At 41.7% G+C, this 15,425-nt stretch overlaps 1 protein-coding gene across 2 annotated transcripts in view; it reads left to right on the forward strand.

Moving 5' to 3' along the window:
* slc38a3b (solute carrier family 38 member 3b) overlaps positions 1-7,399 on the forward strand; it is a 23,487-nt gene extending 16,088 nt beyond the window's left edge. For both annotated transcript variants that reach the window (XM_072683189.1, XM_072683190.1), the window contains 7 exons: positions 508-684; positions 782-861; positions 2,555-2,655; positions 2,805-2,929; positions 4,102-4,246; positions 6,901-7,004; positions 7,295-7,399. In XM_072683189.1, coding sequence (XP_072539290.1) covers positions 508-684; positions 782-861; positions 2,555-2,655; positions 2,805-2,929; positions 4,102-4,246; positions 6,901-7,004; positions 7,295-7,399 — 837 coding nt within the window. The remainder of the gene's footprint in view (positions 1-507; positions 685-781; positions 862-2,554; positions 2,656-2,804; positions 2,930-4,101; positions 4,247-6,900; positions 7,005-7,294) is intronic.
* Positions 7,400-15,425: the final 8,026 nt, after the last annotated feature.

A 15,425-nucleotide genomic window follows, 5' to 3' on the forward strand; every position in this document is an offset into this window, starting at 1 on the left:
TGTTTATAAGGCTTGCATCACATTTGAGGGGATCAAATCTCAAATCTCATAGCAGTTGACGTGACATGAAATTACTATAATTTATAGTAAACTACTGTATATTCCTGTTTATTGCTTTTTTATGTAGTAAACTTCTTGTTTTGTCTCACAAACCTTAAAATATTGAACAAAAACTAAAATATATTTTCATTTTTTACATTTATTATACAGTGATGCACAGTTATATCCAAATCATATCATTTACATTACATTTACATTGGCATTTAGCTGACGCTCTTATCCAGAGCGACTTACAAGGTTACCTGTATTACAGAGGTGGGTCAGTGTAGTGTTAGGAGTCTTGCCCAAGAACTCTTATTGGTGTAGCGCAGCATAGTCACCCAGACCGGGAATTGAGTCAGCTCAATAAATGTACAAAAAGCAAATGCCTTCAGCAGTAAGACCTGATGTGATATTTCTATTGCTGTCAAAGACTCTTTCCTTTATCCCCTCCTTCCTTCCTCTCAGGTCATCTATAAGAAGTTCCAGATCCCCTGTCCATTTGAAGAGTTCTCCGCCAACAGCACCACGGCACACCTGCACTCAAATGCCTCAGCGTTCACTGACCATGTGCACAGCTATGATAATGGGCACTTGGTGGATGATGACCACTGCACTCCTCGTATGTTCACCATCAACTCACAGGTACTGAATGCTGCAGTCGTAGCTCACTCACAGCAGTAACTAAACAGTGGTGTTTTTTTATTTCATTCATTTTTGTTGTTTTTACTGTTTTTCAAAGACTGCGTACACCATCCCTATTCTGGCCTTCGCCTTCGTATGTCACCCTGAAGTTCTGCCCATCTACACTGAGCTGCGCAAGTGAGTTTGAGACACACTTAACAGTTTACTCTGGCATGAAAGGGGAGTGGCAAGCTGGGAGTGAGATTTACACACAAAGTGCTACTGTAGATGATTAATAATTTGCTGTTATTAGAGAAAGAAAATGTGTTTTATTACAAATGATATTTAATAGTAATTTTTGTAATGGATATGCTATACAAAGGTTTGTGAGGAAAACTTTAGAAAGAAGAAAATGGGTAAAAAATTAGATTTAAGGAAAAAATAGTAAAAGTAAAGAAAGTAAGACAAAAAGGAGAAAAGTTAGAGAAAGGAAGGACAGTAGATCCCGATCATGTGGCTCAGGATTGAGGCTGATCCAAGCATATTTTAATGGATCGGGTACTGGCTATTTTAATTCCAGTTTTGCGTCTTTGTCTTAACTACAGTGTTTAGAGCGCTATCTGATGTCCTTATGCTTCCATTAACGAACATTATCCCCAGCCGGCAGCAGTGTGGACGTTCTCAGAAGGTAAATAAAGGAGTGGAGCTTCTGCAGTGTGGAGCTATTTTACAGAGAAACCTAAAAACAGACCATAATATCTGGTCCTTTATAAAACTCACTGAAATGCTCTGTTTTACCAGCGGGAGAACCGGAGAACCGCTCGCTTGCCTTTCTCCGTTTATAAACCAGCACTGAAGAACCCATTCAGAACCGAGTGGAGGCTAATGCTAATACACACACATACACTATAGAAACTCCAGTCTGATCTATAGTGTGGGAGAAGCAGTCTGTTTATAGCGTGAGGTTAGGAAAACTTGGAAGTTAAATTAACAATGTAATCGTCTCCTACTGTTCCCCTGTGAGCGCTGTGTAATCTATGTGATCTGCTTACAGTGATTTCATTGCAGGATTTGACCTCAGACACTCCAGAACCAGCTGCAGCTCTGATCAGCTTCTGGACTCACCTATTAGAAATCTGGCATACAGGAGTCAGATTCAGGAGTCAGATTCAGGAGTCAGATTCAGGAGTCAGATTCAGGAGACTGGATCTTTAGTGATGGAGTTTATTCACATGCAGACAGAAAATCATACATGGGCACAGTTTAGTTGATCACGGACATTCTAAACTAATCCAGTCTAATTGAATCCAGTCTAAACTAATCCAGTCTAAACTAATCCAGTCTAAACAAATCCAGTTCAAACAAATCCAGTCTGATTAGGTATATTTCGAGAAGACCTTATATACATTGGGATCTGTGGGAGGGGAAAGGATGATGATTAAGAGGAATTTAAGGAGGGTATGTGGGGGATGATGGTGAGGGTGAAGAAGGGTAGTAGGTGGGGTGAGGGGGGTTGATGATCATCACACAACAAAGGTTATCGGTATGACCACTTGATTGTTGTCACCTTTTGAGGGTTAATTGAATGACCATATTCAAAGGTACCAAACACCACTTCAGGCCAACAGACAAAGGGTAATCTCCATATAAACCAAAGGAGCCATATGAAAGTAATGTTAGAAGGGGGCATATTTTCTCTCACACCGAACAGTGTTACTTCCTAAACTGGTTCAGGGAATCGGCAAATCTGAAAATGTCTTGCTTTTCCAGATTCTGGAAGTTCCGAGCGGTGGTATACAGTATGTTTCTGTGTATGTGGCTGTGTGTGTGTGTGTGTGTGTGTGTGTGTGTGTGTACTGTGTATAACTGTGATGCCTCTGTCTGATTGCAGTGCCTCTCAGAAGAAAATGCAGCAAGTCTCAAATCTCTCCATTTTAATTATGTACACCATGTACTTCCTGGCCGCCCTTTTTGGGTACCTGACCTTTAAAGGTGAGCTATGATTGACCATCTCTGACCTGTGCACTTTGTAAACAACCATGTCTTCTTACCAATGCTAATTTTGCTAAGAATAAGGGACAGTCGGCCGCCTCTGCTCATGACAAACGAATGAAATGTTCATTGTTTTTTTCTCATTTTAGAAAAAGTGGAGTCTGAGCTGCTGCACACCTACAGCAGAATCGACCCCTACGACACCTTGATCCTCTGTGTGCGACTGGCTGTGCTCACGGCGGTCACGCTGACCGTGCCAATCGTCCTGTTCCCGGTGAGTTTGCAGCACTCTGGGACCTCCAGACACTGAATGGATTTGCTCAGTTCCACCAGAAGTTCACCTCTGATTTATTGTTCATGAAGGACTGATTGATTGATGGGAAAATAATAGGACAGACACCCCATTCAATTATGACGATTTCTACCCAGATAATCCTACCCAGATTGATCTATCCAAAGCACATTTTTCAAGAAGTGCTGGTCCAGGCCTAGGTGTTGTCCAGCAAACCTTGGTCTTGCCCTGATGCCTTTTTTGACAACAAGGATTTCCTACTTGCACACTCCCATAAAAATCCGACTGGTTTAGTCTCTTTGTGATGGTAGATGCTGTACTGTAACATCTGCTGTGGTAAGAGAGGACATTTAGGTCTACTTCTGGGCTGAACTTGATGGGATGTCTTGACTCTGCCATGTTGGTCAGTTGTTGCTCTTGTTAATGATTTTGTGGACAGTAAACATCTGCATCTACAACCTTCTTTCTGAAGGCCTCAGAGAGCTCTCTGGATCTGGCCATGGTGGTGATCTTCTTCACCACTCACTTCAACCATCAAGAGCAGACCAGACTAAACGTCTGAGGTTTAAATAAGACAGACTCCTCCAGAATAATCCTCTTCAACCATGTTCTGATCATCTGCAGCTGGTTCTGATTCTTCACATTTGAAGGAGTAATAAATGTGTGTGGGGGTGTGTAAACTTTTTCCTCACAGGAAAATTACATTTCTATAAATTCAATTTTATAAATGATGATTAAAGACATTTCTTCAGTTGTAGGTGTTTAGGTAGATTAAACTAATCACTCAGTATTGATCACATGAAGATGAAACATCCAGGTGTTTAATAATATGACTATTCAAATTAAAATATTGCTGTAAACCACTGTTAAACCAACATACCTGGACAGTAAAGCCTAATTCTAAAAAAAATTAAATATCGTTATGGGTATACAGTCACATAATAATCCCAGCGTATTTTTATTTGTATTAATTCTAATGTTGGTGTTTTTTTTTTTTTTTACCAAATAAAAATCTGTAGTTTAGCTGGGCCAGAACTGGGCTAGAACTTGTGAAAGGCCTTCAGTTAAAGATTATTATTATTATTATTATTATTATTATTATGCAGTTTTATCTAAACAGTTCCCCTCCCCTGTTCCTTTTTATGAATACTCAGGTGCGCAGAGCCATCCAGCAGATGATCTTCCCCAATAAGACCTTCAACTGGCTTCGTCACATTGGCATTGCAGTCACCCTCCTCACCCTCATCTGCATGCTTGTTATCTTCGCCCCGAACATCCTGGGTATCTTTGGGGTCATTGGTGAGTGCTTGCAGACCCACACTCTGTCCATACCTCAGTTCACATGCTTCTGTATCTCTCAGCTTCTCAACAAATGCATAGGGACAGCTGTCCACGAGGGGGCGCTTAAAGCACGATTTGTATTTACGATAATAACATCAAGTGACGGTGAATGACTCCTGGTACACTGAATTAAAACGGTCAGACATCACAGTTATTTACAGTACACACACACTTACACTCACATACTGTACACCGCCATTTAACCCACCCGTTCGTAGCTCCCACTAGCACTAGCAGTGCTACCGAAACTAGGAGGGTAAGGCCTTAACACATGTCTTCTCTAATACATGTGAAGCCAGCCACCGCCTCTTTTCAAACTGCCAACATTGCAGCATTGCGGGGAAGCCGAGGTGCTCAGAGGAAAGCGCCGTGTCCCCCTCTGAGCCAGGTCCGCTGCACCAACAGATGCCTCTGCCGCTGTCCATGAGGGGGCGCTCAAAGCATGATTTGTGATAATTGTGAAAAAGTTAATTACACTGAAAGCACTGTGTCCCTTTTTTGAGCCAAAACCAACAGACGCCTGTGCCGACCAACATCGCTTAAGAGTGATAACGGGAGAGAGCGCCATCTACCCACCCAGAAAGCCCACGACCAGTTGTGCTCTCTCTGACTCCAGATGCTGATGACAAAGTGGTATAGCTCAGGATTCAAACTTGCGACCCCCGGGCCATGGTGGCAGTGCTGAGCTACTCTGAGCCCTGTGTGGAAGTTCAAAAATGTTCTTCACACTTGCAGATCTTATTTTTACAACATAGTTATTTTAATTTAAATGTAATTTTTTTTTTTTTTTAGAATATTAGATTTACTGTTAGTCGGATGATGGAGTGTGAAGTCCACAAGGTACAGTAGTTCCTGTGTGGTCCAGGAAATATTAGGTAAACATGACTGGCAGTACATAAGTGCCAAAAGAGTACTAACGATGCCAGTTTTACCATTTATGCCCCTATGATTTCCTGCTGCATTATATGCTTGTTAAACCTCACTCAGTGCATGTGGGTGGTCTGTTGACACTGATGTGGCCTCTGTCTCTGGCCTTGAGAAGCACTTTGAACGTAACCACTCCTTGTTTTGAAACCGATAAAGCAGATGCTCTGTCAATATTTTCCCTCCAATCGCTCTAAGAACGAGCCCTGAGTAAGGGTGCAAAAGACCGCTTTTAGGGAGTGCTCGTCCCGTGATGGTCCTGTGAAGTTTTCCTGAAATAGTAAAAAAAAGATCGTTGGACTGGGGGTAGCCAGTACAATGTTGCGCCAGTCTTTTCTCATCAGCACACTGAATTATGTTTGACTTCCATTTAAATGGATGTCTTACTGTCTATGCAGTCTAATGCCATATGTACATTTACAACTTTCAGTTTTTTTGCAATGAGGTCCATTCATTGGGTTCCTTTATTTTAATTCTGAACTTCAGTGGACCATAAAAAATAATAATATTAATTATATACTAAAATAAATTTTGGTGGGATTATTTTACAAAATACAGGACTATATATAATAGCATTTAAAAAAATATTTCATGCCTTTTTAGGTTATTACATATGCTTATATTAGTGTTTTACCGTAGCTTCATTGAACATTTTCATTGAACAGTGTGGATTTTCCCACTATAGGATTAATACATTATCTTATCTAAAATAAAATTCTACACCTAACATAATTACTTTAAATTTGACTTTAAATAATTATAATTGAAATCAGTTGTTCTCATCATTCTCAAGTGTGAATGTGACCTGTCTTGCCCTATTAAAACCCCTCTAGCTCACGCATGGCCTTAGGCAGCATGATGCCAATAGGTTCATGTTGATCTGCTCCAGAGAGTCCTATTCTATTGGCAGTACTTCTCTACAGGGACTAGACAAGCTGTGTGTGTGCATTTGCACATCTGTGACAGCAATGAGTGCAGCCTAAAGTAGCCGAATGCAAGGGGTGTCCGCCAGCATATGGACACTGGTGTACCGTCAAGAGTTATCACTTCTTATAATAATAATAATAATAATAATAATAATAATAATCATTATCATCATCAAAAACATCATCAATATTACATTTAAATGCCATATATGGTCGATGGTATACCAGATGGTTACTGTGGAGTTGCTAAGTGGTTACCATGAGTTTGCTAGGTGGTTGCTAGATGATTGCTATAGTATTGCTTGGTGGTTGCTATGGATTTATTTAGTGGTTGCAATGCAGATGCTATGACGTCCCAGGGGGTTGCTAGGTAGTTGCTATAAAAGATTTGACGACTGAATATAATGCAGAAGCTAATGCAGAACATCTGTAAAATTCACACTCACATCATGGAGGCATCTGTAGCACATGTGACCAGTTGTTTGAAGACTGGCTAATTCATTAAACAAGTGCAATCAGGTGTGCTGCTGGCTGTTTGGATTGAAAACCTGTAGCCACACCAACCCCTTGCAGATAAGATTGGACCTCCCTACCATTTAAATGCCACAGTGTGAGCTGGACCAAGCTGAACCATGAGAAACATCTCAGCAATATGAACAGATGGTTTCGGTTGCCTCCTAATGTTTCTTGATCTGCTAAGCCAGGTGCTGGCTACAGATATGGCACTGGACATCAGTACTGAATAAGCAATTCCTCTTTCAGGTGCCACATCCGCTCCCTGCCTCATCTTCATCTTCCCTGCTGTCTTTTACATCCGCATCGTTCCCAAAGATGAAGAGCCCACGCGCTCTACACCCAAAATCCTGGTGAGCATCTCTTCTCTGATGTACTCTTGCCTATGGATGTTCAGTATGAGCTTCTGTATGCATTGGGCCTGCTTTGTGGATTTCAAGTGATGTAGCCAATCATGAAATAAAGCTTTTACAAGCTATCAGACCCAACAGGCAGGAGATAACTGAAGGCTGATACCTGAAGGCACCTGGTTGCATGTGTATTGCTGTGTTGTTGACAATTTGACTAATCCACAGTACCAGCCTCTACTGGAGTCAACCAGCTCACCAGTCTCCCTCTCTCTCTTCCTCTGTCTCTCTCTCAGGCTGCCTGTTTCGCCGGATTGGGTGTTTTGTTTATGATCATGAGTCTGAGCTTTATCGTCATCGACTGGATAACAGGGAGCAGCAATGCTGCAGGTGGCCACTAGGGGACCATCTCTGACCTCTCTGAGTGTTCTAATGTGATGAGTGTGTTAAGGAAGAGTTGAGGACATATCAGGAGTTGGGATGGAGGGTCTGGTTTTTCCTTTTTTTTAATTATCTGGTTTTAGTATGGTGTAGAGTTTCCCAGCCTGGTCCTCGAGATGCACATTTTTTGCCCAGTTCCAGCTTCCAGTGTGTGCTTGGTATAGTGTAGTAGGTAGCAATGCTGCACCAGCCTATGAGAAGCTATACTCAACAATACAGTCCTCATCTACTGCTGTAGTAAGGCTAAAATAGTAAGTGGCTCTACACAAGAGCATCTGTCAAATTCCATAAATGTCAATGCTAGAGATGGCATATTGGTATGGATGGTACCAGAACCGATTCCGTCACGTATCTTTCCAAAACCATCACACTGTAATCTATTGGGTAGTTTAAGTATGGTGGCAGACATTTAGATCTTAAGAATTTCATGAAATAAGAATATAAAAATGAATAAATTGGCTGATGCTTAAGATTTCAACATCAGTACTGGTATCAGAAACAAAAAAGTGGTATCCTGCCAGCTCACAAAACGGCAAACTAACCTGAACCAGGCCAGCAGCACATTGGAAGCTGGAATCGAATGAAATGTGGACCCCGTGAAGCTTCTTGAGGACTGGGTTGGGAGCCTCTAGTGAGGAGGATGCACTACCCCTCCAGTGATAAGAAACATCCAGAGAACTACACGGTACATGCACTATATGGACAAAAGTATTTGGACACCTTCTCATTCATTATTTCTTCAATCAGTCAGTGACATTAAAAAAAGAGTTGATCCTGCTTCTGTTGGAGTAACTGTCTCTACTGTCTGGGGAGGAAGGCTTTCTACTAGATTTTGGAGGAGCACAGTTTGAGGATTTGATTGCATTCAGCAACCAGTAGGGATGTGGGATGGTCACCTCCCCAACTCATCCCAAAAGTACTAGATGGAGCACCTTCTTTCATTCCACCACTGCTCCACAGCTCTTATGCTGGCGGGCTTTATACCCCTCTAGCCCACGCCTGGCATTAGGCAGCATGATGCCAATGGGTTCAGGTTAGGTTCAGGTTATCTGCTCCAGAGAGTCCTATTCTATTCGCACATCTGTGCCAGCAATGGTGCATTCTTTGGATAAGAGGTGTCCACAGACATTTGGACATATAGTGTCAGTCGTGCCATTGTCGAGTGGTTCTCTGATGATTCAGTATTAGCATTTCTGATGGCTAGTGCATCTCACCTCACCTGTCCAACATGTCCAACAGCTCTGCGGTGACTCAAGCTACTCTTCTCTCCTCTTCTTCATCCTTCCTCCCTTTGCTTTCAGGCCAAAGCGTGCTCTTGATCTACAGCTAGTTCTGTAGAAAGCCAGTCATATTCTTTTCAGTTTTGTAACACTGAGAGCAAATACTTTGTACAGTAGAAGCACAGAATGATCCCAATTTCTATTTTTTATTAGGTCTGCTGTTGAACGGGTAGACTGGTCAGTTTATTTGTAGTGCCTTTCACTCTCAAAGGCAGCATTCACTTATCCTGAGCGTTTATGGTTTGGGCAAATCAAGTGGACACACTTTACAGTAGCTGTCAGAGAAACAGGTCTGTGGTGCTCGAGTCTCATCTCTGTTCATCACAGTGGATCAAACCAGCCATTACACCTACTGCCAGTATCCCGTAGTCGGTCCCGCTGTTGGGTTGATCTGTAGTGGAGTAAATTTCGCTGTAGTATTTCAATGTGCCAAAGCTGTCGCTCTGCAGTTTGAGATTGATTGATTATTTATCATAAGGTAGGCTATATATAAATATATACACGTTCATCCTGCCTCTACAGTGCGCACAGCAGGGGGCGGCAGTGATTTGTTCATACTGAGATAAACAATAAGTTAACATGTATTTATTGAGGTGTATAATGTTTTTTTTTAATTGACTAGATGAGTTTTTAAATCACGTGAGAGTGTAGAGTGTATTTAACCATATGATCGTGTTCTCTGTGAAATATTCAAATGTTCAAATCCATAAATAAAGTGAGTCTATGTTTATGGTCAAATCTGGTGAAAGCATCGGTGGCTTTAAGGTAGGTGAATTCCACAGATTTTTCCAAATTTCAGAATTTTCGAAATAATAAATATCTTAGGTCTCAAAATCGAGATATCTTAAAGATGTTACAAAACAGTCAGAGTATGTTTGGTGTGACATGATCTTTCTAGAGAAACGTGTCATGTCAGAGCTGTTCACAGTGGTGGTTTAGAGAATCCGTTCAATGCCCCTGAATTACAAAGCAATAACACAACAGTAACAGCTGTTGTTATTACCTGAAATGGTTATTAAGCATTTGTCTGATGTCTGGCATATTGTTTTAACATCATTAAATTTGAGATTTTGGCCTAAAACATTTTTAAGAATACATTCATGGTACATGTAGAGTGTTCAGATAATCAGATTTATCCTTTATTTGCCATCATCAATGTTACAGCCTTCTGAAAAATCCAGCTACTGCGAATTAACCCACTTGTCGTTGCCCACCCCCAGCACTAGCAATGCTCCAGACACTAGGAGGGTAAGGACTGACACAGGCAAAGCCAGCCACCGCCTCCGATGCGGCATTGCCTGGACGCTGGGTCCCCAGCTCCTACACACCAACCAGTGTTGCATCAAGAGCCGGCTACTTACTTGGCGAGAGCACGGCCAATTGCTGATGGCAGAGCACCATGGCTCAGGATTCGAGCTCGCAACACCCAGGCCGTAGTGGTAGTACATTAGACCTCCTGAGCCACTTGGAGCCCCTCATGACCGACTTCTGGTAGCTGGTTTTTTTACATGGTCGAAGTTGACCTTGTCTGGACGAAAGCTAGTCATCCAGCCCCCCCCCCCCCAAAAAAAGCAAGATGGTCAGAGCTGGTGAAGCAGTTTAGAGTGTAGTTTTGATGATTAGCAAGCTGGTCATACTGGTGGACCTGCATGGTCAGGCTTAATCAGGCTGGTCAACCAGTTTGGTCGTGCTAGTCACTGGTCGTTGCATGGTCACACTGGTAGACCAGCTAAACCTTCAAGCTCAAGTGGTCATAAGCTAAGTTAGTCAACCAGGTTAAGCAAGGGTATCCCGTAGATTCATGTAGATGTGCTTGTGGTTTTGGATAGTCAATAATGGCTACAGTTGTGATGTAGACATTATGATCCCTGGTTCTTGTCGCCACCACTGTACAGAAGTCTGAGCCAGCGAGTGTCTCTGGAATGAACTAGGATCCTCTGAGCTGATGTTGATTCCATTGCAACAACTGAATTTTACTGATATTAAAAGAAAGCTCTGAAATTTAATGTGTGAATAAGTCCGAAGACGTATTTCAGTCGGTGTAGACAAACCTTCAGTGTTTCCACTCATTTCTATTCGGAGCTTGCTCGCTCCACCTTCACCACTTGCCTGGGTGCACCTGTGCTGCTTTCTAGTGTTTAATGTGAATGAATACTTTTTGGTACTTGCGTAAAGTAATCTGAAAATGTACTTGTTAAACGACGTGGTGTACGACTGGATTAGTGGTGTGAGTTACAATTAGTGAGGAGAAATGGCTGTTCACTTACTCAGTGTTTTTAAAGTCGCTCAATGCCGGCTCCATTTACAAGTCAGTTATACATCGAGCTTATACGAGATCTGCTCCTCCAAAATCTAATCTCTTCTTTCAGATGGATCGAAGAGAATGGCCACCTTAGCTTTTTTTTGCTTAGCTTTAGCCCACACGTTTCAGAAAACCATGCTGGAGCGCTAGCACTAGCTATCTACGTTTCAGAAAACCATGCTGGAGCGCTAGCACTAGCTAGCTACATTTCAGAAAACTATGCTGAAGCGCTAGCACTAGCTAGCTACGTTTCAGAAAACTATGCTGAAGCGCTAGCACTAGCTAGCTACGTTTCAGAAAACCATGCTGGAGCGCTAGCACTAGCTAGCTACGTTTCAGAAAACCATGCTGGAGCGCTAGCACTAGCTAGCTACATTTCAGAAAACTATGCTGAAGCGCTAGCACTAGCTAGCTACTTTTCAGAAAACTATGCTGGAGCGCTAGCACTAGCTAGCTACGTTTCAGAAAACCATGCTGGAGCGCTAGCACTAGCTAGCTACTTTTCAGAAAACCATGCTGGAGCGCTAACACTAGCTAGCTACGTTTCAGAAAACCATGCTGGAGCGCTAGCACTAGCTAGCTACTTTTCAGAAAACCATGCTGGAGCGTTAGCACTAGCTAGCTACTTTTCAGAAAACCATGCTGGAGCGCTAGCACTAGCTAGCTACGTTTCAGAAAACCATGCTGGAGCGCTAGCACTAGCTAGCTACTTTTCAGAAAACCATGCTGGAGCGCTAGCACTAGCTAGCTACGTTTCAGAAAACCATGCTGGAGCGCTAGCACTAGCTAGCTACTTTTCAGAAAACTATGCTGGAGCGCTAGCACTAGCTAGCTACTTTTCAGAAAACTATGCTGGAGCGCTAGCACTAGCTAGCTACGTTTCAGAAAACCATGCTGGAGCGCTAGCACTAGCTAGCTACTTTTCAGAAAACTATGCTGGAGCGCTAGCACTAGCTAGCTACGTTTCAGAAAACCATGCTGGAGCGCTAGCACTAGCTAGCTACTTTTCAGAAAACTATGCTGGAGCGCTAGCACTAGCTAGCTACGTTTCAGAAAACCATGCTGGAGCGCTAGCACTAGCTAGCTACTTTTCAGAAAACCATGCTGGAGCGCTAGCACTAGCTAGCTACTTTTCAGAAAACCATGCTGGAGCGCTAGCACTAGCTAGCTACTTTTCAGAAAACCATGCTGGAGCGTTAGCACTAGCTAGCTACTTTTCAGAAAACCATGCTGGAGCGCTAACACTAGCTAGCTACGTTTCAGAAAACCATGCTGGAGCGCTAGCACTAGCTAGCTACTTTTCAGAAAACCATGCTGGAGCGTTAGCACTAGCTAGCTACTTTTCAGAAAACCATGCTGGAGCGCTAACACTAGCTAGCTACGTTTCAGAAAACCATGCTGGAGCGCTAGCACTAGCTAGCTACTTTTCAGAAAACCATGCTGGAGCGCTAGCACTAGCTAGCTACGTTTCAGAAAACCATGCTGGAGCGCTAGCACTAGCTAGCTACTTTTCAGAAAACCATGCTGGAGCGCTAGCACTAGCTAGCTACGTTTCAGAAAACCATGCTGGAGCGCTAGCACTAGCTAGCTACGTTTCAGAAAACCATGCTGTACTTTCTAAAACCCTGAACACATTTTAACACTTACACAAGAAATGTGCTGTGTGGGGATCCTGTATGGGGATCCTTTGTGGGGAGATTCTGTGTGGGGATCCTGTATGGGGATCCTTTGTGGGGAGATTCTGTGTGGGGATCCTGTATGGGGATCCTTTGTGGGGGGATCCTGTATGGGGATCCTTTGTGGGGAGATCCTGTGGGGGGATCCTTTGTGGGGGGATCCTGTGTGGGGATCCTGTATGGGGATCCTTTGTGGGGAGATTCTGTGTGGGGATCCTGTATGGGGATCCTTTGTGGGGAGATTCTGTGTGGGGATCCTGTGTGGGGATCCTTTGTGGGGGGATCCTGTATGGGGATCCTGTATGGGGATCCTTTGTGGGGAGATCCTGTGGGGGGATCCTTTGTGGGGGGGATCCTGTGTGGGGATCCTGTATGGGGATCCTTTGTGGGAAGATCCTTTGTGGGGGGGATCCTGTATGGGGATCCTGTGTGGAGATGGAACTATCATAATAAAGAGTACTAGAGAATGGGAACGTCCAGCATTGGCCCAAGATGGCTGGCTAGCTACCTAGCTAACCTTGGCCCACACTAAAAACCCGAGCCCATTACTGTAAGATTTGAGATGAAATTTTAAGCACTGAACTAGAATATTCCTCCTGAATGTGAAAGCAGTAGAGATTAAAGACTACTTCCAGATCCAGGTGTCCAAGAATCAAATTAGCAGTCCTCACCATCATTCATACTCGTTAGACAGTTAACCATGTACACGAACGTCTGTATGCTTTTTAAAATTATATATACAATTTTAATGCACAGTATTTTACAGTATTTGCACAGTTTTAGTATTGAAAATGTTGGTGTAACTATACAAATCATGAAAAGACTACCTATTTGATTTACCCAGTAGTGCTAATGAAGCTATACTGATTATATTATCTTTCTATTTAAGAATTTTAATCAATTTTAAATCTTTTATTGTAATTCAGTTCACTGGATCTTAAATCGCTGTAGTTTCACTTTCAAACTGATTATTTTACAGCCGCTGTCTTTTCATTCACGTTCATCAGGCCCGAGGGTCGCCAAGGTCGTCAAATTAACTCAAATCAATTTATATGCAGTTGAGACAAAATTGCTGCTTCTGTATTTTCTTAGGGAGCTGCTTTCTCTTTCAGACTACTGCACAATTCCTCTTACATGATTTCTCTTAAAACTGTTCATGATTTATTTTGTGCTACTGCTGTTGGTAAACGCCGTGATGTATATAAGTGTTAACCCTGCGTATCTAATGTTCGCATCTAGCTTGTATAGTGTAAATAGCAGGACTGGATTAGTTTGGCAATAAAGGAAAATATATATTTGTTTTTAAATCTGTATCTGTGGATTTTTTTTGTCTCCCATATATATATATATATATTAGTATTTATTTATTTTGGTCCAGATCTTATTTATTTATTACTATTTTCTCTTGGCTTCCACTGTCACTGTAGGAATTACAGTCTGCAGTTGTAAATGTATGTAATGTTGGTGTTCTTTTACAGGCAGGTCCAGACCAACATTTCTAATTACAAAACATTTACGAACACCAGGGGGCGCCAACGATTCACTTTTTTTAAGTCTCTTTGGCGATTTGGGTGAATTCCACTGAGCACCTTATTATTACTGGTTACCTTTATTAATAATAGTTACCATTATGAAGTGTGCCTGTATAGTATTACAGTAATTCCTCAGTATTTATTGATTATTGTGATCAATATTAATCAATTTCTCAGTATTTGATTCCTGAAGTAGTTACATATTACATAAAGTACATATTTTGACTGACACACCCAGTTAATAACTTAAAATAAATAAAATCAATGCAGAAGTGTTCGCTACAACTGTTGTTCAACAATCTGCAAAACACAATTCAGCTTTTCCACCTAAATGCATACAAATATCTGCATGCAATTAAATATGCTGAAAACAGGCCTTCATTGATTACTGGCATAGAGCCGAAGAGCAAATGTCAGCATAATATTGTCAATAAAATATTTATTATATAATATTTTGTATATATGTGTATATAGTACATATATATGTAATGTAATATATAGTACATTTCTGATTAATCTGTGCAATGATGTGTAAAATAGTGTTTTAAATTAATGTGAGGATAAATGGACTTCTCCTGTCGCAGCCGAAAAGCACAGAGGCCGTACTTTAGCCTGGCTGAAGTATGATGCTCTATTACAGCCTCTAACACGGAGTTCTGCGCAGAACTGAGTACTCAAACACACTGATGATGGAAAAAAGCTGTGATTGTTTATTAAAACAGTCTTCAGGGTGAATCTGAGAAACATCTGTTTCTTTTCTATAAACAATTTCACAGATGTCGTTGCTATGGAAACATGAAAAGATGGATAAAAGGAGTTTCTGAATCTGTTAAAGTGCATCAAACGTTTTATTCCTCAATCTAAACACACAGGTTACAGGTGCAGTGTTTTTCCTGTCGCTGGGATGTAAACAAAGGGGATGTGGTGCAACATGGTTCACTGTTATTTCTTCACAGTGGTGGTGAACAGTCCCAGGCCTTGCCTTGACCACACTACAGATATAGCCACTTTATTTTCCTTTCAGGCCTACACTATTGTCTTCTGCTTTATATGTAATGCTGAGTTTAAAAAAATACCCATATCTGTACCTCTGTAGCAATGCCACGAGTCTTTTAAAAAGACAAATAATAATAATAATAATAATAATAATAATAATAATAATATTAGGTCGCTTCTATCACTCATAAACATCATTT

This window comes from Salminus brasiliensis, chromosome 7, assembly GCF_030463535.1.
Source record: "Salminus brasiliensis chromosome 7, fSalBra1.hap2, whole genome shotgun sequence".
NCBI lineage: Eukaryota > Metazoa > Chordata > Actinopteri > Characiformes > Bryconidae > Salminus > Salminus brasiliensis.